Source organism: Polypterus senegalus, chromosome 2 (genome assembly GCF_016835505.1).
Source record: "Polypterus senegalus isolate Bchr_013 chromosome 2, ASM1683550v1, whole genome shotgun sequence".
Lineage (NCBI taxonomy): Eukaryota > Metazoa > Chordata > Cladistia > Polypteriformes > Polypteridae > Polypterus > Polypterus senegalus.
In genome coordinates, this window is record NC_053155.1 from 34,155,447 (window position 1) to 34,181,472 (window position 26,026).

Sequence of the window (26,026 nt, forward strand, 5' to 3'; positions counted from 1 at the left end):
AGGGAGAAAAAATCCAAACCTATATATATATATATATATATATGTATGTGTGTGTGTGTGTGTATATACTAGCAGAATACCCGCGCTTCGCAGCGGAGAAGTAGTGTGTTAAAGAAGTTATGAAAAAGAAAAGGAAAAATTTTAAAAATAACGTAACTTGATTGTTAATGTAATTGTTTTGGCATTGATATGAGTGTTGTCATATCTATGTGTGTGTGTGTATATGTAATATATAGCAAAATACCCGCGCTTGGCAGCGGAGAAGTAAAAAGAAAAGGAAACATTTTAATAATAACGTAACATGATTGACAACGTAATTGTTTTGTCATTGTCATGAGTGTTGCTGGCATATATATATATATATATATATATATATATATATATACACACACATACATGTGTACATATATACACACACAAATATACTATGGGGTGCGAAACAGGCAAATACATTGATTTTCTGAATATATAAAGTCAGCGTCGGTATATATAAAGTCAAAATTTTTTCTGAATATATAAAGTCAAAACTTGAATAAATAGTCACCGCTGGAATATATAAAGTCAAAACTTGAATATATAAAGTTAGCGTCGGTATATATAAAGTCCTTCTTGATTATATAAAGTCAACATTGGAGTATATAAACTCATTCCTGAATATATAAAGTCAAAGTCAAAATATATTGATTGAAACGACTGTGAACTGAAGTAAGTTAACAAAAGCGTATTCAGAAAAATAAATTAAAAAAAACACTCTTTGGTTAATGTTTTGAAAATGATGGTTCCTGCCTTGCGCCCAGTGTTGGCTGGGATTGGCTCCAGCAGACCCCTGTGACCCTGTGGTCGGATTCAACGGGTTGGGAGATGGATGGATATTCCAGCACTGACTTTGTATATTCCGACGATGACTTTATATATTGAAGTTTTGACTTTATATATTCCAGCGCTTACTTTATATTGTTAGCTGGAGGGCTTCGCTATTACTTGTGGGGACGAAACTTCACTTTGGTAACTGATCATGCTCCACTTCAATGGTTATACTAACAGAAAGATACAAACTCTCGCCTCTTGAGATGGTTTCTGGGCTTACAACCGTACCGTTTCACAGTAAAACATCGACCAGGTTCTGAACACGCAGACGTATTATCACGACTAAATGAACCTGGTACAGAGAGTCGCTTGATTCATGGGAATGTGAATAAAGCTGAGGGGGAGGGTGTGAGCTGGAGGGCTGATCGCACCCCAAGAAAATACAGACGCCCCTGGGAAAACCACAACCCCTGAAACACAGACTACCCTCTAATTGCTCCTTACTTTCTCACTTGCGCTATAACACGTAATGCAAACCTCGCGCGATACTCCACTAACTTAAAAGCCTTGTGCAGCGCCTGTCAGTTTAAAATTGATTGCTTGCTTTTATCGCTCTCTCTGTCTGCTCCTATCGGAACTGTCATCTCTGACTTGCCATGGAGCACATTTAAGCTCATGTGTTTGCAGTGTTTGAATAATAATCCTTCTTGTTTCTACGATCTCCTGTGTCTCTGTGCAAATCTGTGACCCAAGCGTGACAATATATTCCGACGCTAACTTTATATATTCAAGATTTGACTTTATATATTCCAACGCTTATATATTCCGAAAAAATCCAACGCCATCTTTATATACTCAGGTTTTGACTTTATATATTTGGGAATGTCTTTATATATTCATGTTTTGACTTTATATATTCCAGCGCTGACTTTATATGTTAAAGTTTTGACTTTATATATTCAGAAACAAGTTTTGACTTTATTTATTCCGACAGTGACTTTATATTTTTAACGCGTTATGGAGCACATGCATCGAAGCTTCTCAGCTGTGCGATTGTCAATGTAACCTTTTGTAAGTAGTGCCTGGAGGATTCAGAGTGTGGAGAAACTGTAGAGACAGCGTGTGTATTAACTTGTGGATTTTTCTGTGAGTATTTGGTAGTAGTGTGACGAAGTTGCTTCGGAAGACGGCGTTAGCCGCGGAGCTCAGCTCAAAGCGAAATTAGGTAAATGGGAGGGGAGATGATGATGTGACTCCCCCACCCGCCTTAACTGTCAATGTCCCACAAACACAGTCTCTCGGAATTTGCATAAGCACACCCCTTCACCTGCAATTTTAACTCTCGTTTATATCCTGCGTCCTCTCATTAAACTTGTATCCCGCATTACCCGTGGGCATGAGAAATACCAACGGAAGCCTGTCTATTAACTTAATTTAAAGTTTAGGTTTACACCTTGCTTTCTTTCCAAAGTAGCAGCACTCATGAATCTGGTAGTATATGTCACTCGCTCGCTTCTTATTGTTTCGCTGCCTTCTCAATTATATAATGCATGTTTTCTTCAGCGTGTTTTGGAGCTCTTCCTGGTTTTCTACGTAGTGCATTGACAGTCAGTTCACGTCATTATGTGGGCGGCGTGATGATGTCACACGAAACTCCGCCCCCCCCCACGGCTTTCGAGCTCAACTCCATTACAGTAAATGGAGAAAAATACCTTCTAGTTATGACGATTGCGTGTAGAATTTCGAAATGAAACCTGCCCAACTTTTGTAAGTAAGCTGTAAGGAATGAGCCTGCCAGATTTCAGCCTTCTACCTACACGGGAAGTTGGAGAATTAGTGATGAGTCAGTCAGTCAGTGAGTGAGTGAGGGCTTTGCCTTTTATTAGTATATCTATCTATCTATATAATCTCTCTATCTATCTATATATATCTAAGTAATTTGGGGGGGGTAGTGAGAGGGATATATTTTACATTGGCTGAAATCGTTTCTGTATCTCTGCAGATTACAAACTGAAGAGGTGATTATAGTGTTTTTATCTTTATTTTTCAAACATCTGTGTACAATTATTTCCATATTTCTCAGTTTAGACATTGGCAAAGCAAGAGGTTTACTCAGAGTTGCACAGCGATCCAGGAGTAGCAAACAAGCCTGCAGCTTCATGATTTAAAATCCTGCGGTTTTAGACATTAATCCATACCATATACATGGCTTCATGATGCATTACATTAACAAAATTTGAGTTTTTGGTCCTGTTAATTATAAGCAGTGCAGGTCTTCATGACGTCATCACATTTTTAACTATATTTATATATATATATATATATATTTTTTTTAAAAATATAAACACATGTTCTCTCGTTTGATGGTCACATTGATGCATTCACATTTTTAACATTAAATCTTACAGGTTCAAAGCAACACTCCATTTGTAATTTGCATAACATGGGTTTGTCTCTGAACTTATTGCTAGACATCTTAACATTTAGTCAAATCTTTTAATCAGTTAGTCAGAGCATTGAAGTGTTTTTTCCCTCAGTCTTGCAGTACTGAAATAAAAATGCTAAAGTGTCGTGTTTGTGAAAAAAGTAAATTTTTCTTTTATTTTAATTCAGGGTGTTGTTTTTTCTGTTACTTATGTTGGCATTACTTTTTTGATTGTAATAGACTCTGGTTTTAAAAGGGTGATTTGACAAATTAGATCTTGTTTATTCCAAATCTGGTAATCAGAAAATAAATATGAATGCATTTTTATATTTCTCCAGCATGTTCATTTTCATTCTAGATGAGGTTTTAATTACTAGTGCAAAATGATCATCTGTATTCAAGCAACCTTTGATATTCGCAAGTTTACAGGGTGACTGAGTGCCTAGTCCTTTCAGATTGGCATTTTCTCACTGCAGTCTCCACCCAAACAAGTGATTACAACCTGAGTGAGTGTTTAAAGTAATGGTGTAGAGCAGTATGCCAAATTTAAATCCTTGAATTTGTTGATGTTTCCCTCATGCGGCACATCTAGAAATTGAATGTGGAGTTCTTTTCGTAAAATTTATACGTGTGTACTTTGACTAGGAAGGATGTCAAATTGTAGGTAGTTTTGAGATTCAGTTGGTATTTTGCACAGACAGGGGCATGACCAGTAGAGAAACTGCAGCTAACTGCAGCTGAAAGACCACAAGCTTATGGCTTCAGAGTATGCCAGGATGTTGTAGTGGATGGCAAGTTCCTGTTCCGACTCTCTAGCAACACTAAAGCAAGACATTTCAAAAGATGCAAGTTTTGTTTTATTTTAAATGTCTTCAAAGCGCATGTAATCAGTTGGTTAAACTTTAGTGTAGCCCATGTTCTGGCAGACTGTGTAAGGTACGTATGAAGGCTGTGAAAATTTCCATATTCCAGTACCACCTTGCAGTGATTTGGGTAAGTTAGAAAAGTTGTACAAGTTCTGGGTACATTTCTTTGCTAATAATGTCAAGGTAGTTTTATTACAGGGTTTTTTTGGCATGAACAACTAGTTTTTTTTGTTTTATCACAACAGGTCAAGTAATTTTGTTTATGTTCACAGGCATATCTTAGTTAATGTGTACGTCAGACTGCACCAGATGCAAGATGTTCTTCAAAAGCACATTGATGCTCCTTGCAGTGCTCAGCTGAAAACCCATTTTTAGTTATGGTTGTGTATAGTGCTTGGAACTTGCTTCTGTCAGAAATCTCATGATGTAATTTCACAAATGTTTTGGTGATGGGGAAATCAGTCTGCATATGTCTGGTGTTGTTTGTTTCTATCTGGATCATTGTTTTACAAAATTTGTCATTCTACTGAATATACAATGCTCAGTTTTTGAGACCATTCCCTGTTACTTCAGATTGTTTCATTGTCAGTGCTGTGTGAAACAATCATTTCTTGATTTTTAGTTTTGGAGTGGTGGAGGATTAGTCATTTCCACATGAGTTCAATGCATGCCGAGTCAATTTGCACACTAGTCAAATAAGGAATAAAAGCACCCTTTCATTGGGTTATTCTCTTAGATTCCATTTATTTATTACTTCACCTATAACTAGGCATTACATATAAACTGAATAAGTTAAAATGTTGACATGGTGTAACATTCAGGTGCATTTTAGTTCTGTGCAATCATGAGCCCTCAGTGGACTGATTTCAGTATGTAGGTTCTACGGTCTTCTCAGCCCATTTCAGGATTGACGGGGCCAAAGTCTATCTCGACAGGATTTGGCAAAAGGCTAAAAACAGAACTGAACACGATCACAAAGGCCACTCTTACTCGCACACAAACACACATATACAGTAATCCCTCCTCGATCGCGTGGGTTGCGTTCCAGAACCCCCCGCGATAGGTGAAAAATCCGCGAAGTAGAAACCATATGTTTCTATGGTTATTTTTATATATTTTAAGCCCTTATAAACTCTCCCACACTGTTTATAAATATTCCCCGCAGAGTTATACAGCATAATCCCTTTGTATTCTCTTAGATATTAGGTAAGATTCATTGAAATTATGTATATAAACACACTGTTTATATACAGTAAAACCTAAATATTTTTTTAAAGATATTGAGTGTCTCCGATATCACATGTTACAGCCATTACGATAGACAGGCCACCAGCAATAAATACGTACAATGCAACAAAAATAGTATACAGTAAATGTGTGTGTACAGTGACACTAAACGTACGTACATGTACTAAGTACTGTAAGTAGAAAATTAATTATGGTTACTCACCAACAATGACACGATGACTTGTCCGATAACAATGAGTTTTATTTTACTGCACAACAAAGGAGAGTGTTACAGCCCTTAAAGGAGCCACTTCAGGCGATTGTGTAGCACTGCCGTTGTTCTTCTTCTGGCAGTCTTCAGTCCAAATTACTAAAGCAGATTCCATCCAGACTACTGCCTTATTACATCCACTTACAACTTGTTTTGCACCCTGGTTAAAAGGACACTGCGGCCGTAGATCTTGTATTCCTTTCCTACTTTTTAAATAAAAAGAATCGTAGCCTTCAACAAATCCAAAACGTTTACCTTTTCGGCAATCATTAACATCTTCCGTTTGCGCTTGGGCACAGCCCCTGAAGCAGTAGCAGATCATTTTGGAGCCATAATGAAGGGCTTGACTATGCACAAAGATAAACACAAAAGAGCACAACTCTTTACACAGCGAAACACGTTGATGCTGAATGAGCGAGACAAGACTTCCTGGTTAACACTGCATTCAGCAAGCAGGAACTTAACTGCGTGCTCTGATTGGTTAGCTTCTCATTCAGGAGAACGTAACTGCATGCTCTGATTGGTTAGCTTCTCAGTCATCCGCCAATAGCGTCCCTTGTGTGAAATCAACTGGGCAAACCAACTGAGGAAGCATGTGCAGGAAATAAAGACACATTGTCCGCAGAACCCGCGAAGCAGCGAAAAATCCGCGTTATATATTTAGTTATGCTTTCATATAAAATCCGCGATAGAGCGAAACCGTGAAAGTCAAAGCGCGATATAGCGAGGGATTACTGTACATCCCACACTTGTACATCGTGACATTTGGCAGCTGGCAAATATAACTTAAATTAAAAAAAGTATAAATATAAACCTTTACAATTAATTTCTTATTAACTTGTGCATGTCTGGCCGTGTTCATTGTCATGAAGTGGGGCTGCCAAATCTGTTGAGTAGTGAAAAATGTTGGAATAACAAGTGAAAGGCAAACGTTAAAGAGAGCATTATGGATATCAGCTGAAAGTGGCACTCTAATGGGTATAGGGTGGCCATATTTTCAGAGTCCAGAACTGGGGCACTTGTGTAGCATTTATGCACATGCATGGAGCCGATTTTGTATTCATTTAATGCATGCTTTATAACCTCATCAACAGTGAGGTTTCAGGCCACAGGCAAAAAGAAAAAAACAAAAAAAAGAAAATCCAACACTTTCACAAAGGAACACGCAGGGTTCCACACAGTGATTGGTATGGGCACAAGTAAATAGTAGTACTGTCTGTTTTTGCCTGCTTCTTGATCAAATTTAACACAAGTGCTTAATTGAGCATTCCAAGTTTTGACAGTCAATTATATCAAACTGGTAGCTGGGGTAGGTGGTTCTTGGGGATTTTGTGTGCCCTGTTTTAAATATATTGTGAAGATGTTTGTTTTGATGGAGCAATTTTTCATTTGCCTGTTAAAACATTTTGATCTGGCAACCCTAGTAAATTTTAGTAAATAGGACTTCGTATATCATTAGAATGTGTAGATAATGGAGTTGTAAAGTTAGTTTAGTGTAAGGTGGATAGTACTGACTAAGTGTTTATTTGGTCTGTGCATAAAGGTGCACACCGCAAGGTAATTCATTCATATGTAGATAACCCTTTGTTAAGCCCTGGCTTGCATTTTATACCTTTTACAGTTAATAATAATAAATTTTATTTATATTGCGCTTTATATTTAACAATCTCAAAGTGCTACAAAATAAGAATAAATTAAATAAAAGGATGGGGCCCAACACGGAGCCCTGTGGAATACCACAGATAACATTATGGGTGTGAGATTTTGCACTGCCAAGAGTGACATACTCTGTTCTACTGGTCAAATAAGATGTAAACCAATTTTGAACATTTCCTGAAAGTCCAATGGTGTATTGCAGATGGTGTAGAAGAATATTATGATCAATTGTATCAAAAGCAGCTGTCCGGTCAAGGAGACTGAGTAAAGAAGGAGAACCAGTATCTGCTGACATCAGAAGGTCATTAATGACCCTGACCAGGGCTGTTTCGGTGCTATGGCCAGGGCGATAACCAGACTGAAACTTTTCAAACAGGTTATTCAGTTTGAGATGATCATGAAGTTGTACTGCAACTACTTTTTCCAGAACTTTTTAGAGAGAAATGGAAGATTAGAGATGGGTATATAGTTAGACAGAACTTCAGGATCCAGGGTTGGTTTTTTAAGTAGAGGTCTGATGACCGCAGTTTTTAGTGCTGAAGGAATATGGCCGGCCAAAAGGGATTGGTTTATAATCCTGGTGATAAGTGGAGAAACAGCAGAAATGTTGGCCCTCAGCAGGGCTGAGGGAAAAGGGTCCAGGGAATTGGTAGACACATTTTCCTGATGACGTCCTCCACCTCTTCCCGTGTGGCAACAGATAAGGAGCAAAGGGGCTGGACAGTCTCAGGCAGCGGGTCGACAGCGGGGGGGAACAGAATATCCATGGTAGAGAGGTGTAAGCGGATGTTATAAACCTTTTATTTGAAAAAATCAATATGCAAATTACACCTCATCAGTGGCCTCGGAATGAGCACATGAAGGAGGTTTAAGAAGATGACTTATAGTAGAAAAAAGTTTTTTTGGATCCCTGGAGCTGTTTCTAATGATGATAGAATAAAACCTCGACCGTGTAACCTTCAAAGCATCTGCATACGCCCTCCTATGTTCCCTATACGCCTGTTTATCCTTATTGTTCTGAATATTTAAATACACTTAAAATGGAATTTAACAACTATTCAGCCACTTGCTGTGGTTATTTTGGAAAGGTTTTGACATCTTAATTCCAACTATATTGTTTATACACTTTTTTGTTTTTAATCTAATGCTTTGCAGTCTGGTGTGAGTAGTTGCACTGATTATCACTGTAATAATGCATCATTTTTAAAATCCACTTACTAGGAAATAAGGAATCGATTAAACATAGAAAATGCCAAAGGTTGTGTGTCTGTAAACTTAGGAACTTGATCTTGGTCGTAAGTGTTTATAAGTTGATGCATGTAATGTGACCCAATGATTGGAGGTGCAGACTTTCTCGGCCACATTATTGGGTTTTGGATTCTTCTCCAGTCAGCCATGGTTCACTTGTCATAAGAAGAACAGCGGCATGGGTATGCGGACTAACTGACAGGATATGAACTGAGGCATGAACAGTGTGGTGACACTCTCTGCAGAATGCCAAGGGGTGCAGTGTTTCCTAATGGCGCTTTTCCACTGCATAGTACGGCACAGCACGGTTCAGTACAGCTCACCTTGGTTCGGCTCAGTTCGGCTCGGTTTGCGTTTCAACTGCAGTTTATTACCGCTTTAGAGTGGGCGGGATTATTCACGTGTCGTTATAGTTGCGCCGCCTCTACTGCTCGCTCTTCATTTTTTTAAACTTGTCCCTACACTGTTTGCAAGTCCGATGGTAGCCATGTGCGCCCAAGAGCTTAGCGACCTCCTGAAAAACGTTTTCATTCCGCGTCGCCCCATCCAGATCTCGCTGGATCCGCTCCTCGGCTACCAACGAGAGGAACGTCTGTACTTCCTCAATAGACCACGAAACAGCCATTTTTGGTTAAAACAAAATGGTGCGTCCGAACCTTCGCTGGCTGTGCTAAAAATCTAGCAGGTCTGTTGTGTCTCGTGTCGCAAGTTCAGTGACGCAGTAATGACGATTTTCTCCGGCCAATCAGTGACCAGCAGAGTTTACACGTCACGTTTTGGTAACGGTTCGGCGCGCTTGGAACCTCGGCTGAGGTGGTACTAAAAAAAGGACCAGTTACCAGGTACTGTTCCCAGTGGAAAACCCCCCCAAAAGTGAGCTGAACTGAACCGTGTTGTGCCGTACTATGCAGTGGAAAAGCGCCTTTTGAAGCACATGAACCACCTTTCTTTGAGGACTGGAGGTTTTAATTTAATAATTAGATATAACTAATGTGTAGGTTTACACAGTCCTGCTCCTTAAAATGTGACTGTTATCTCTTTGTATACATCTACATGAATTTGACTTGTTCACTGGCTACTTTTTCAACTGCATGGTGCGTTCTTTGCATTCCTTATGGTGCTTTCTTTGTATGTCTTATGGTGTAGTGGTAGAGTGGTTTATGCTTTGGAGGCTGGGGTTTAAACCCAACGTAAGTTTCTTTAATTAATAACAAATTTTGTAATAAAATAAGCTAGTAAGCAAATACAGCTTTTAAAGAATGAAATAAATATTAAATAACATGAACGCTTTTTTGTTTTTTATAGTAAGAAAATTTCATCAGTACCAACAAAAATAAAATAAAAGCAAGTTTCTTGACACACAATTTAAAATGGTCTCAAAAAACTGATCAAAGTACATCTACAAGCTTTCATGTAGTCTCCTGTAACACTGTCTTCTTTTATGTGCCCCTTCTTCGTTTTATACCAAAATGCAGTTTTTCATAGGGCTGGGACTCTTAAACTGTTGTCACAAAACCTGATATTGCAGCCTGCTGTGTTGGTTATTCCACGGGTAGTAGACAGTCTTGTTTGGGGGGGGTAAGTTTTCAGTAGCTGGCAAGCCTTTTTGGGGAATTGCTTTTTAACATAACACAATTGCCAAGTCTAAACTTAGAGTTTGTCGGTGTACTATGTAGTTTTCAGTGGTGTTTTTTTTTTGTTTTTTTACATTTTCTAAGTTCATGAGACATTAAAGAAATTGTTTTTTCAATTTAATTAATTACATTTATGTAGTGCTTTTTTAACTTACTCAGACTGCTTTTAGATAGACAGTAGGGAACCACTTTAAACCCCACCAATGTGTGGAATCCATCTGGATGATGCATCCACAACCATTATTGCGTCCGTTTGCTGACCAGACCTTAAGGTATTGGGTGGTGATAGGGGTGAGAGAGATCGCCAGTAAGGGACAGGAGATGTTCAGGGGTCAAGAATAATCAGACAGTAGTGAGCATAATGTACAAATTTTCTAGTTCTCACAGAATAACAAATATACTATACTGTAACCATTATAATGCAGTAAATCACCACAGGACATATTACAAAACGTAATTGTTTTTTATGCCGCACAATGTAATGAACATTGTAGTTAATTTCCAAAATAACCACAATAGAATGAGTTGAAGGGTTTTATAAGAATAGCAAATTTTAGAATTTTTTTTTTTTTTTTTTGGAAACCCCTACCCATCCCATTCTTTTGGAGCCATCAAGTCCAAGGCAAACGTTTATCCCTTCATCAAGTGGAAAAAGTTTAGAAACCTTACAGTATATAAAATCCAATTGTGTATGTATGTATGTCTGTCTGCATTTCACGAGAGAACTATTTAATGGATTTAGATAGTTTTGTTTTGTTTTTTTTTTCTTCCTAGAATTTGCTTGAACATTTCAGTTGATTTTGTGACTTCTCTCATTGCGCTAAGTATCCATAGTTTGCTTGTGGCACCAATTTATTTGCGCGAATCTGAGAGTGATGCAGCGGACAGAGGGGCGAAGGTTGGGTTGCTCAAGCTGCACCCTCGTGGGGGTTCCTTACCTCCGCAAAGCTAGTGAACAAGAGAACTACTTTAACGGATTTAAATCGTTGTTTTTCCTCTAAAATTTGCTTCAACATTCTGGTTGATTTTGCGACTTCTCTCATCACGCTAATAATCATGGTTTGCTTGCAAGAGTGATTTATTCGCAATAACCCGAGACAGAGGCTGTGGGCTGAGGAGAGAGGGAAGCGTGATGTCAGGAGTAGGGAGCCTGTTTTCGAGTGTACCTTACACCTGCATAGCTAGTGATACCTGTTTTTTTTTTTTAAAAAGTGTGTCCTGTTTCACTACTACGCAGGCAGAGCCGCCGGGGATGGCTAGTGTAGGAATAAACGTATATGACTATAACTGCTGTTCAGTCCTTTTCACTTGATTGCATGCAACAAGCATACTTACCGCTCTGAACATACCGAGTCTAACTCTGGCTATTACTAGACAACTGAAGACCCAAGGTCTAAAGAAAGTACACATTAAATTCTATAGACAGAAAATGATTGTCGCTGATCCTTGTTTGTTGTTTTACTAATAGATGCTCCAGTGCTCCACATGTCACTTCCAGACTTCACTTCTAGTGGTTTTATTAGGAAATCCTGAATATTACTTTTACCTGAAATTTCTGAAGCCCTGTGTTCTCATACTGTAGTGTCCACATTGTGAAATGATACAGAATTCTTAACACATTTTGAACGGCTGGTCTATATATGGATAAATAACTATTTTAGTTTGTATTCTAATTTCTACAATATAGCCACTGAAGACATTATTGTCCTCTTCACTGATGCACTTTTTTGTGCTGTGGGTGTTTTTAATATTTTCTCCCATTAGTTTATCTTTCAGCAATATGTAGAGACACATTTTGTGCTAGTTCTATGGAAATTAGGCATGTGAATGGAAGAAAAGTTTAAATATTTAACTGATTTAAGGTTGAAAATGGTTTAAGAAAAAAATATACATAAGTCACCCCTTCTACCCTTGCCCCTAGTCACAGTGCATTTTATGGAGAAAATTGCAGGCTGATCCTATAAATTAAGTTAGCATAACTGAGTCAAATCAAGTATATAAACAAAGCGAGCTCCTAACACACCAAAGTAAAACAGGCTTTTGAACCCTCCCTGCTGGCACCCCGTTATTTTGTGCGCTGTGATGATGTGCATAATCAGAATTTATTAATACAGTGTATGCTCATGCACTGGCAGTTGCATATTTTATAACACCGGCAAAGAACCAGCATGAGGTTATAGTTAAGCAGCAATCAAACAAAGTCGAGAGAAAGAAGACTTTTACTGAAATTGGTGTGTGTGTGTGGCATGTGTAGCATTGATGTTCTCAGTCAGGAGGGTCAGAACTTCATTGGATTCAGGATATAATATGGTGATTGCAATAATCCATGCTAGACAACTGTTATAAATGATGATAATGTCAATATGCTGTTGCTGTTGTGAACTTAGCCGTATGGAGTATATGGAGAAGATGACTATAGTACTAAATTATGGTCTTTTAGATTTTATTTATTGCCACATTCTTCGTGCTTTTCATGCTATATGTTTCTACCTTCTTTGATTTTTGCTTTTACTTTCTCTTGATAATGCAGTATTCCAAGTTGTGTTTAACACAGGGAGCCACATAAACTGCAATACATTGCTTCAGCATGCAAGTATGAATGAATTTTACTGCAGTTAACAACATTAAAGTTTAACTGTCCTCCATTCAGTGTTTTTGTAATTCCATTTTGTACAAAAATGTGAAACAAAAAACAGCTGAGTAAATCAATTATTCAAAAGTGGGGCCATGTTTTGGGATATGTTTCACATATAAACCATGAAGCTAGTAACTCATGAAATTTAATTGAAAAGCCTTTTGGTAAAAAAAATTTATGGTTGTGCCAAAGACAAATATTAATCCTTATGCACTGATAATCGACTTGATGTGTTCTGCATCCAAGTTTAGAATAAGCAGGTATTTAATCCATTTATTAGGAAGTCATTTGATCAGCAAAGAACTTGGGGTTGGAAAAATTTGCTTGTAAACTAATATCAAGCCAGCAAGAGTTTTTAGTATTTCTAACGAGGTTTTTAAATCTGTAGTGGTGTTTTTGCTAAAAAATCTGTTCCTAATTATAGCTTCCCCTATATCTAAGATGTTGAGAATTCTTCTTGGAGACATTATGCCCTCCCAGTGTGAGTCACAACTCTGTGAGCAGTGTTGCCTGACATAAAAGGCTCTGCCAGCTTTTTGTTTGCTCAGTGCCATTTTTAAGATAGTTCTATTGTGAATATAATGTAGTTGAGGCAATTTGTGTATACAGTAATCTCTCCTCAATCGCGGAGGTTGCGTTCCAGACCCCGCGATAGGTGAAAATCCGCGAAGTAGAAACCATATGCTTGTATGGTTTTTATATATTTTAAGCACTTATAAACTCTCCCACACTGTTTATAGATATTCCCTGCACAGTTATACAGCATAATAATCCCTTTGTATTCTCTTACATATCAGGTAAGATTCATTGAAATTCTGTATATAAAAACACTGTTTATATACAGTAAAACCTAAATATTATTTTAAAGATATCGAGTGTCTCCGATTATCACATATGTTACAGCTATCACGATAGACAGGCCACCAGCAATAAATACGTACAATGCAAGAAAAAATAGTATACAGTAAATGTGTGTACAGTAAGTAGAAAATTAATTATGGTTACTCACCAACAATGACACTATGACTTGTCCGATAACAACGAGTTTAATTTTACTGCGCAACAAAGGAGAGCGTTCCAGCCCTTCTAAAGGAGCCTCTTCAGGCGATTGTGTAGCACTGCCATTGTTCTTCTTCTGGCAGTCTTCAAACAAAACCCCTAAAGCAGATTCTATCCAGACTACTGCCTTATTACATCCACTTACAACTTGTTTTGCACCCTGGTTAAAAGGACACTGCGGTCGTAGATCTTATATTCCTTTCCTACTTTTTAAATAAAAAGAATCGTAGCCTCATTGATGCTGTAATAGCGTCCTACAGTGGTGTAGCTTTTCCCTTCCTTCAACAAATCCAAAATGTTTACCTTTTTGGCAATCATTAACATCTTCCGTTGGCACTTGGGCACGGCCCCTGAAGCAGTAACAGGAGCAGATCGTTTTGGAACCATAATGAAGGGCTTGACTATGCACAAAGGTAAACACAAAAGAGCACAAAAGTTAACTCTTTACACAGCGAAACATGTTGATGCTGAATGAGCGAGACGAGTCTTCCTGAGTAACACTGCATTCAGCACACAGGAACTTAACTGCATGCTCTGATTGGTTAGCTTCTCAGTCATCCGCCAATAGCGTCCCTTGTATGAAATCAACTGGGCAAACCAACTGAGGAAGCATGTACAGGAAGTAAAAAGACCCATTGTCCGCACTACCTGCGAAGAAGTGAAAAATACGCGTTTGTATATTTAGTTATGCTTACATATAAAATCCGCGATAGAGTGAAGCCGCGAAAGTCGAAGCGCGATATAGCGAGGGATTACTGTATACAGTATATGAAGACAGGTCTTTTTTGCTGCTGATTGTACTTTGGTTTGTATGTTGACATAATATAACACTAAATTTGTAGGAAAAGGTTCTTAAAGTTAAACTTGAACATTGGAGATGGAAAGTTTTTAAATTTAAATTTGCATGTAAGATATATGTTCAGTTTCTTGTTCAAAGAATGGACGAATATCCTGAACTGCTGATATAAAGTTGGAATAGGCATTAGGAACTAAAGTGGTGACATGTTGCAAGCAAGAATTTCACTGCACTCTGTAGACATGCCAATACTACCACCACTAAAAGTGACCTCTTGCTATTTTTCAGACATTGGGCTAATCATATTATACAGTATATCTCGTCTTCTGGCAAAATTGGGCTGAGTAAGTGTGCTGTGTAATAGACTGGTGCCCCATCTATGATTGGTTTCCACCTTGTGCCTAGTGCTGGGGAGATATTTTCACAATATATTGTTTGTAAAATGGTTAATTTTTTTTCTAAAGAACAGGTATGAATTACGGCACACTTAAATACTCCTTAAATACTCCCCTGTGCTCATTGGGACCTTCAAAACAGCAGAAATTTTTCTGTAACCTTCCCCAGATTTGTGCCTCAAGACAATCCTGTCTCGGAGGTCTACAGACAATTCCTTTGACTTCATGCTTGGTTTGTGCTCTGACATGAACTGTTAACTGTGGGACCTTCTATAGACAGGTGTGTGCCTTTCCAAGTCATGTCCAATCAACTGAATTTACCACAGGTGGACTCCAATTAAGTTGCAGAAACATCTCAGGGGTGATCAGGGGAAACAGGATGCACCGGAGCTCAATTTGGAGCTTCATGGCAAAGGCTATGAATACTTATGTACATGTGATTTCTCAGTTTTTTTATTTTTAATAAACTTGCAAAAACCTCAAGAAAACTTTTTTCACGGTTGTCCTTATGGAGTGTTGTGTGTAGAATTCTGAGGAAAAAATGAATTTAATCCATTTTGGAATAAGGCTGTAACATAACAAAATGTGAAAAAGGTGATGAGCTGTGAATACTATCTGGATACACTATATATACAGTGGGATGCAAAAGTTTGGGCAACCTTGTTAATAGTCATTATTTTCCTGTATAAATCGCTGGTTGTTACGATAAAACATGTCAGTTAAATATATCATATAGGAGACACACACAGTGATATTTGAGAAGTGAAATGAAGTTTATTGGATTTACAGAAAGTGTGCAATAATTGTTCAAACAAAATCAGGCAGGTGCATAAATTTGGGCAAGTGTCTGAATCATTATTAAATTGAAATTGTCAATTTAAGATTAATATTTTAGAATTCCTGTATAACTGCCTTTGTTTTGTTGTTTTCCAGCTGCCTTACATAATTCATTAGACTCTTCTGTTACTTATAACTGTGTACTAATTAGAATTTGCCACTGAATTGGACAGCAATGATTATTTGTTACTAGGGGCTATGTCCCATTCTCTCCTGTATCATACACATTTGAGTCCTTTTTGCTTTCACCAATTTGCAACATTTTTTAGTTCTTATAGTAATGAATATTTTACATCAAAGAGAGAACAGGCAACAATGCATTTGGTGTTTGGTGATTTGATTGTAGGAATTTAATATTCTATTACAGCAGCTGTGCTTCTTCAAGGTTATGCGCTTCTGTTAATGCATTACACGTTGTATTTACTTGGTGCTTCAAAACTTTTCAACCAGAGCCACACAATTGTCTGGGCAGTGTGGAGGTTTTGAAACATTGACTCAGTATTTTATTTTGGAATGAACATACAGAGCATGTCATTTTTGTCATTGTTGCGGATAGACATACGCAAGGGTGACACCACATTCAGCTTTGCCTACCTTAACCCAAGTGTAGTTGGGATAGACGCCCACTTTCAACAGCCCTGAACAAGATAAACTAGTTATAAAATGGATGGCTATATGGATGCTCAACTCTGTCTCTCTCTCTCTCTCCACACACACACACACACACTGGGATTCTCCCTCTCTGTCAGGTTGCGCTTGCCACTCCTGACTTTATTTTTAAAACTACCAAAGTAGGTACATTTGTTTCACAAGAGTAAGTGCAAAGTAGGAAGCATCCTTGGATAGGGTGCCTTTCTGTTACACTAGAGGCGGCACCCTGATAAGGACCGAGTCAAAGCTACTTGGAACAAGCAGAACACAGTGCTGAGCATTTATTTTTGAAGAAGTGGATTGCTGAGCATGAGTGAAATGTCAACAGATGTAGCAAACTGTAAATGCCATAATGAAATTTAGGTTTAGCTTCAGTTCGTATTTATTAGTAAGAAATATAAGTTGTGTCTCTATAGTTTTTACTTTCTTTGATGTTTTATCAAGATTAGCACTGATTTGTTCCATAGTAGCTAATATTAATTGTTCACCTGTAATAGCATTTTGCAGCATTTATCGATGATGTCAGTATGGGAAGATCTCATTGAACTGTTACATGCCCTAGGCCAATTGCTATTGTCGACTACCCAGGCTGTCGCTGCCAACTGAACCTGACACAGACAAGCATGGGACACAAGTTCAAGGTGCACATGTGGTTTATTTTCTTTTATACCTTATGTGCAACACCTTCCCTGTTCCCATAAGCTCAACAGAGTCCAGCACACCCATACAGTTCTCTTCCTTCTCTTGGTCTTCTTTCTCCTCCACTCCTTGGGTCAAGCTTCGTCGCTCCTCTTTCTGACTCTGGCTCCCCGTAGTGGCTGCTTGCTCCCCCAGAAGTGCTTCAGGTGCTTGATGACTCCATTCCTGTTGTGGTGGAAGAACTGCTCATAAGGGCTCAGCAGCTCCTGCTGCAGCATCTGTGGATCCCAACAGGGCTGCACCAAATTCCAACTCCCATGAAGCCCTGTGGTAGTCTGAGGCACCGCTGCAACGCGGGGGGTTGCAATCTAGCGTCCCTTGGGAGGTAACGCTCTGGCCATGCTTACTTCCCTGGTCCTCCCGGTGTAGAGGCAAGGACCCCGGCCACACGCTACACTATGCTGATGAGTATTTTTGAATTCTCACGGGGCTCAACATTAACATTTGGCAGTTTGCCATTGACAACCAGGGTGATGCATTTGACAGCCAATTCCTCGACTTTAGTTGACATCAGTGGCAACCACTTTAGTGATTTTTAGGCAGAGGATTAGAACTAGACTTTATTGCTGCTTATATGTAATAAGAAGATTGGCAATAACTTGCCAATCCCTAGTCGGTTTTATGCATTAAATTAAATGCTGCACATCTGTGTACTAAACTTCCTTGTCTGTCTTTGTGTAGGTAAAGCATAAAAAAATGTAACAACCAGTCGCAGTCTGAGGGTGTGTGAGCCGATTGTGCACGGAACAGGAATATTAAACATCTCCTTTGTCTCTGTGGTAACGTTCCTGTCGGTAAATGGAGCAGAGTGTGAATGCCATTGGGGAGCAAATATGAGGAGCTGAAAAATACAACAGAATCTGCGTTAGCAAAAGTATCTGCTGTATGGAAGTCCATTAAAGTGTTGGTTCTCATCTGAAAAGTTGACTGTTGTCATGGCAGGGTCCGTTGTATCTTGAATTCAGAAATTTGGGATAGGCTCCCGCTAGTATGTAGTAATCGGGTTAAGAGCATGGATAGTTAGCAATACAGTATGCATGTAGAGCTGATTTTTGTTTAAAGCGACATTTCAGCTTTATGAAATAAAAGATGTTTATTTGAATAATACATTAGATTCTCTTATGTTGGATTATTTTGACATAACCATATTTATTCTTTTATATTTTAGGGAGTGAGAGAAGAAGAATTTTCTTTGGGTTCGGGTTTTGTTTTTTTGTTTGTTTTTTGTTTTTTTTTTTTCTTTCTGAGCAGTCTGGTGTGCCAGTCATAGTTTCCCAATGAGTGAAGAGTAGGCAGGCATCCTTTACTAAAGTGATTTACAGTGGCTAAGAACTTTGGCTGGCGTGCTGATTTCCCATGTGATTCATACACAACTGAGCTTACAAATAAAGATCTTGTGCTGTGAGGTATATCCAGTTGGTATGTAGGGCATGCCTTAAAATGTAAAGTTTTAAAGACACTTCTTACAACGAAGATGATACTTTCTTAATTGGGCGTTGTAGCTTTGACCTGTGAGAGATATACCAAAGATGTACAAATTCTAAGATTTGTTATTGTGAAATTACAGCAGTACATCCAAAATAAATTAGTACTCCATCCCTATATTTCTGAACTTTTAGTAAGCCTAAATCATATTTTTGTTGTTTTGCTTAATTTTATTTTTTGTTAAGCAGTATGTTTACTAAGTATGCTTATAGGGATAAAGGGCAAAGATGACCACTGCACCACAGATCGTATTACATATAATTTGTATGCTTGAACTTTACATTTTTATAATGTAGTTTAAGTAAATTTCATTTTTGAAAAAAATTGTACAATACTGAAACTTCATAGTTCAATAATATTGAGACCACCCTGGGTTGTAAGAGATGGAGGAAACTGTTTAGCACTTGTGGAAAGCTGGTGGAAGTTGTCCATGAAAAGGAACATTACACACCTACAGTCGACTGATGGGCTTTAGCAGTGGATACACACAAAGTGCTTCTTTAAATGCTGTGTCTGTCCCAAATCCAAATTTCAACAGTCACAAGGCTGCTTTTTTAGCTGACTTCTTCAGGTAGCCCTGTCCACTCTTACATCCCACAGCATCTGAGGAATGTGTCCCCAATGGGTCTGGCCAGGAGTGCCATACTGCCTTCCTCTCTTGCTGTCTTCAATGTTAACGTGAAGTTCTTGCACCAGGCCTTTCGAATGGTGGAAGGCGATTTGGTCTGCCTAGCCTAAAGTGTATTCTTGTGAGCGTGGTCAAGGAGTCTACTAGTGTTAAATCAATCCTCCATCTCGGGCTATTAGTTTGTTGTATCCCACTAATAACGCCAACTGTAATTAACATCAAGTGGAAAAGACTGAGGGAAACGGCAACTAGCCATGGCTGTTACAGCGCTGTTTCTTCTGTTGTGTTACTCATCCGCCATCCCTGATTTTCTTCCAGTGTTGTGTGCTGTTTCTTCATAATCCACTTGGGGCTGCTGTTTTCTGAGAATGCTGCTGTTTATCTGGGGCTGGGGAACTGAAGGAGCCAGGGAGAGGAGTTATCTGTCTTTTGCTTCAGTACCATTTTGGCACCGGTATTGAGGTGCGAAACTTGTATCGGTATTGATCCAACACTAGTATGTCAATAAATTTGATGTATTTCTCAAGTCTTTGCTGTTCTGCTCATTTTGTTTATTTGGTACTATTGCAGTCTTGCATAATTTTACTTGTTTTTTTAAACTAATTATTGTGCTATGCAAAATAGATTGGTGTTCTTTTTATATGTAGCAGAATATTTACATTTTATGTTAACTTCCATGAATGACAGCATTTTCCAGAAGTGATTTATTTAGCAATATTTTCGGCAAAATACTTACATTTACAACACTGTAAGCATATCTGACATCATCCTCTTTAATAAAACCCTTGTGTGTGTCCAGGTTTCCGTGTGTGTATCTTCTGGTGAAGTGCGCATGCGCAGGGTCACACGGCACGTGTTCAGTCTCTTCCTGTGCATTCCCTGTGCAAACACACACACAGGCGCATGAGAGACAGACACGCACACACAGGCGCGCGCACGACAGACACACGCACACACACACACAGGCGCCCATGCGACAGACACACACACACGCACGTGCACACACACACACACACAGGTGTGTGCATGCATTGTTACTTTTCTTGGTTGGTTGTTAAATTTTCAAATGTTCATTTTTTTTTCCCTGTGCTTAAAACTCATTAAAAAAAAGTTTTTTTAGCGAGCGGGTCGTAAGGCTATAGCGTGAACTCTTCCAGTCTTAGTTTTCTCAGTCGTTCAAGGTTTTCTTAGTGTTATTCAATGTTTTTACATTTAGTTTACTATTACGCTGTGCATTCAGTGGTATAATTAACTATATTTGTGCTTAAAAACATAAAAAAATATATATTTACATACAGTTCATACGGTCTGGAATGGATTAATTGTATTTACTTACAATCTTATGGGGGAAATTACTTCGGTTCACGACCAAATCGGGTTACAACCAGAGTTTTGGAATGAATTATGGTCGTGAGCCGAGGTTCCACTGTATTACTGTCATACAAAATTACAGGCATTTTACGGAAATACAAACCAGTATTACTGAGACAGAAAATTAAAGGCACACAATACAGTGACGTATATTACAGCCACATACAAGGTCCCTTACCATTTAATATAGACTGTTTCTACTAATGTTTATGCACTACTGTTCTAGTGCCTGTTATTGTAATGGGCTTAATGTCTAGTTTGGATTATAAGGCAAGAGTGTTTATATTTTTAGATGGTTTGATATTGTTTGCTTCTTTTCAAGGTAGGTTTCCATTGGGGTTGAGGTTTGCCTTTTTCGTGGCTGTAGGTTGATTTTTTTTTTTTTTTTCAAAAAAAAAATGACAACATCCTTTTTATTCCTCAGATTGTGGAACACATTTTGAAGTGCATGATACTGTACCTTTCATGGTAACTAACTGCGTACAGTGCTAAGTCTTGTTGCTTTCAGAGCAAGCTGCACTGCTGATATTGTTTTTCAGTTACTTTTATTACTTTCTTCTGACAGTTCAAAATACTCACCTGAAAAGTACAGAATCCAAGCCATTAACAATACACAATACATCTTTTGCAGAGCAACTGCTTAGAAAATGGATGCATGTGTTCTTTGCTGCCATCTAGTGGATAAAACGAAATGTATCCTAGGTGTCTTTTGTCTTTAACAATCTTGAAAATATTTAAACAGTTTTCTTGACCATCACTACAAACCATGCGGGACAAATATCATATAGCATTTAACATCAAACGTTGTTTACGTATTTACTTTATTTAGCATCATGGATTCTAAACATCCTCTTCTGTTTTGTTTTTTTTGTTTTTTTTTCCTGCTCATCAGACCCAGAGTTGCACAAATAAAACTAAAACAAGTCTTTATAAGTACTCTTTATTTTAAACTTGTAGAAACCGTCCTTGGAGTCTTTCAAAACAGAAGTCAAAGTGGATACATTTTTCAAAAGATTTCAAGTCCGTTTGCAACCTCATGAAATGAAACTGAAGGCATCCAACGTTCAGAGTCGTACCACTTCATAGGGTTGGGCCAGAAACTGCATAACTGCATTGCAAGAGATGTACCGCTCAGACATGTGGGAAATAATCCCATCAATCACTTTTTTTTTATTATTATTACCGTAAGATATGAAGCTTGTGCAAATTTTTAGCTCATCATGCCTTACTCTGTCATTGTGAAAGTGTATCACATTTTGTACAGTTGTTGTATTGTGTTGTAAGCAGGGAAATTATTGCATTAATTGTCTTTATTCATGGTTTTTTTTTTCCCCTTTTAGGTTTTGATCTCAGTGATGCATTTGATGAACCACGTAAGTTTTATAAAAACTCTATATAATCAGTATTTTATTGCTAAGACTCAAATTTGTGTGTTTTGTTTTTTTAAATAGTAGAGTGAATTATTTGTCATCATTTTCTAGTTCTATTGTAGTAATGGAAAAAGCAATTAAATTATTCGTATAAACTTAAACTACCGCTTTTTTACAGAAGGTCTTTAAATAAGTAAATAAATTCTAAATTGGCCCTAGTGTGTCCTGCGGTGGGTTGGCACCCTGCCCAGGATTGGTTTCTGCCTTGTGCCCTGTGTTAGCAGGGATTAGCTCCAGCAGACCCCCGTGACCCTGTGTTCGGATTCAGCGGGTTAGAAAATGAATGGATGGATTACAAACATAAACAGGTAGATAAGTAAGTAAATATATGTGCACATGCACTTTGGTCTGGACACATGCCTGCATGAATATAAAGGAAGAAAATTCAAAAAGGTTCTAACTTGGCTGTGGGTTGTTTTTTTTTTTTTTCCTTCTGTCCTCCCTGGCCATTAGACTTTTATTCTATATTAATTAGTATTGCCTAATTTTATATTTATAAATTTACTAAGCAGCCAACCATGGCGCGCAAGACAGAGACCATGGGATACACACGACAGAGCCCTGCCCGCCAAGTCTAACCCTGCCCCGCGTCCACCGTCGCTATTAAGGCATGCACACTGCCTGCTCATGTGCCCGCACCCAACACCTTAACAAACACCACCTCAGTCACTTTCGTTTGTGCTATAGTCCACATGCACCTCTGAGCCACGTTGACTTTTCATTGTTCTTTTCGGTTCCGGCTGCTTTTCTATGTGCTAAGTCGATCATGGCACGCAAGACAGAGACCATAGGATAGGGATACCCACGACAGAGCCCCGACCGGCAACTCTAACCCTCCTCCCGTGTCCACCCTCGCAAACTGTTGTACACGCTGCATACAGCAATTCCCATCCATGACAAACATGCATCTTCTCAGATGGTCCTGTAGGAACAGGGAAAACCTTTGTCTACAAAAACCTGATTCATACCATACTAAGAACATAGTGTTTTTGTTGGCTTGCCCGCCCGCCCGCCTGACTGTTACCAGCATTCACCGCAATATACTAGAGTGTAAAACTATCGCAGCTGCTACCTCACAAACTGTCCTTATTCCCCGGATTTCCTTGACCCCATCAGATTCAAATTTGCCGTTTACTTTTACACGCAGACAATTTCCTGTTAGATTAGCCTTTGCAATGACAATTAATAATTAACAGGGCCAAACTTTCAAAAGGATATGCCTGTATCTGCCATATAAGTAAATATTGTTGTTGTGTTGTCACAGTCACAGTGAGGTATTATGCAGACATACTGCTTTTGGTTATTAAAAAAAAAAAAGAGAGAGAGCCCCAGTAGTGTTTCTTGACATGCGTCTGCTGAATAATTGGTTGGCTGAAACAGTGTGTGAGAGGGAGGATGTACAGTATTGTTCATAATTCTTTGCTTTGTTACAACCTCCAGGGTGTCCAGAGTGTGTCCTATAACTGAGCCTGCCTTTTTAATTAGCTTGTATATTCGGTGGGCCTCTCTTAAAGTGATGTAACCAGCCCAGCACACCACAGCGTAGAAAATCGCGCTGGCCTTCACAGAGTTCTAGAAGATACAAAGGTTGTCACTTCCCACATTAAAGTAATAGACTATTAAGGACTCTGTCATTTCTTAGATACTTCCTCTGTGTTCCAAGACCTGTCATTAATGTGGACCACCTCTGCATCCACTCCTTAAATAGTGACCGGACATGGAAGCTCTTTGGTGCAGCCAAAGTCAGTAAGTAGTTCCTTGGTTTTGCTGATGTTAAGATGCAGGCAATTCTATTGCACCAATAAACAAACTTTTCCACTGGACTTCTATACTCTACCTCCTCCCCTTTATCAAAACACCCCAGAAGTGCAGAATCCTTTGAGAATTTCTGCAAGTGACATGACCTGCTATTGTATTTATAGCCTGAGGTGTACAGCGTGATGAGAAAAGGAGAACGGACTGTTCCTTGTGGTGCTCCAGTGTTCACATCTGTATAAAAGACAGTCATTGAGTCTCACAGTCCATTATTAAGGACACCATGGGCTCATCCATCTGTGTATCTCTGAGTTTACCCCTTTACAAAGATGGCTAGATGTACTGAAGGAGCTGGAGAAATAAAACCAAAAAATCCTCACAGTTCTGCCAGCTTTGTCCAAGTGAGAATAAGCCTTGTGGAACAGATAGTTGCATTTTCCACTCTAGTCCGTTAGTTGCATTTTTCACTCTAGTCCGTAGTCCTTAGGTGAAGAGGTGCCTGTCTTCTTTGGAACAGCAACAATGCAGGCTGTTTTCCACAGCTGTGGCACTTTCTGAAACTATAGGGACAGACTGAACAGAACTAGTTGACAGAGAACACCACGAAGTTGGTCATCACAGGTCTTAACTCAAGGACTGACTCCATCTGGTCCTGCATCTTTTCTTGTGTGTAGCTTTCTTAGGTTTGCAGACATAAAACAGCTTTTGGGACCTCTTTGCAACTCCTTGCAGCCCATTTAAAGTGTTGTGAAGACGAGCTGACGCCTGGGTCTGCGTGCATTGTAGTTCGTCAGTAAATTTAAAATCCATTTAAGATCCAATTTGTATCCAATTTCTAGTGGCTACTATCCTTGACAAGCCAGATCAATTATGACTTTAGACTTGTAAAGTTTAAGAAGGGGAAAAACAGTGAGAAATGTATATCTTCTGCCAAAAGGCTGCTGCTTGCACAGTAGAAGAATAACTTGCAATCCTATAATGAGCCTAATGCAGGGGTGCCAAAAATAACACTTTAAATAATAACACTATATACAGTGGAGGAAATAATTATTTGACCCCTCACTGATTTTGTAAGTTTGTCCAATGACAAAGAAATGAAAAGTCTCAGAACAGTATCATTTCAATGGTAGGTTTATTTCAACAGTGGCAGATTGCACATCAAAAGGAAAATCGAAAAAATAACTTTAAATAAAAGATAGAAATTGATTTGCATTTCATTGAGGGAAATAAGTTTTGAACCCTAACAAAAAAAGACTTAATACTTAGTGGAAAAACCCTTGTTTGCAAGCACAGAGGTCAAGCGTTTCTTGTAATTGATGACCAAGTTTGCGCACATTTTAGGAGGAATGTTGGTCCACTTCTCTTTGCAGATCATCTCTAAATCCCTAAGGTTTCGAGGCTGTCTCTGTGCTACTCTGAGCTTGAGCTCCCTCCATAGGTTTTCTATTGGATTAAGGTCCGGAGACTGACTAGGCCACTCCATGACCTTAATGTGCTTCTTCTTGAGCCACTCCTTTGTTGCCTTTGCTGTATGTTTTGGGTCATTGTCGTGCTGGAACACCCATCCACGACCCATTTTCAGTTTCCTGGCAGAGGGAAGGAGATTGTCGCTCAGGATTTCACGATACATGGCTCCGTCCATTTTCCCGTTAATGCGATTAAGTTGTCCTGTGCCCTTAGCAGAAAAACACCCCCAAAGCAAAATGTTTCCACCCCCATGCTTGACGGTGGGGACGGTGTTTTGGGGTCATAGGCAGCATTTTTCTTCCTCCAAACACAGCGAGTTGAGTTAATGCCAAAGAGCTCTATTTTGGTCTCATCAGACCACAGCACCTTCTCCCAGTCACTCTCTGAATCATTCAGGTGTTCATTGGCAAACTTCAGACGGGCCTGCACATGTGCCTTCTTGAGCAGGGGGACCTTACGAGCCCTGCAGGATTTTAATCCATTGCGGTGTAATGTGTTTCCAATGGTTTTCTTGGTGACTGTGGTCCCTGCTAATTTGAGGTCATTAACTAACTCCTCCCGTGTAGTTCTAGGATTCTTTTCACCTTTCTCAGAACCATTGACACCCCACGAGGTGAGATCTTGCGTGGAGCCCCAGAGCGAGGTCGATTGATGGTCATTTTGTGCTCCTTCCATTTTCGAACA

General features: G+C 38.9%; 1 protein-coding gene across 3 annotated transcripts in view; it reads left to right on the forward strand.

Annotated features, from left to right (window-relative positions):
- The window catches only part of cd99 (CD99 molecule), a 101,164-nt gene that overhangs the window by 6,378 nt on the left and 68,760 nt on the right, over nucleotides 1-26,026 (forward strand). For all 3 annotated transcript variants that reach the window (XM_039743563.1, XM_039743561.1, XM_039743560.1), the window contains exon 2: nucleotides 22,031-22,063. In XM_039743563.1, coding sequence (XP_039599497.1) covers nucleotides 22,031-22,063 — 33 coding nt within the window. The remainder of the gene's footprint in view (nucleotides 1-22,030; nucleotides 22,064-26,026) is intronic.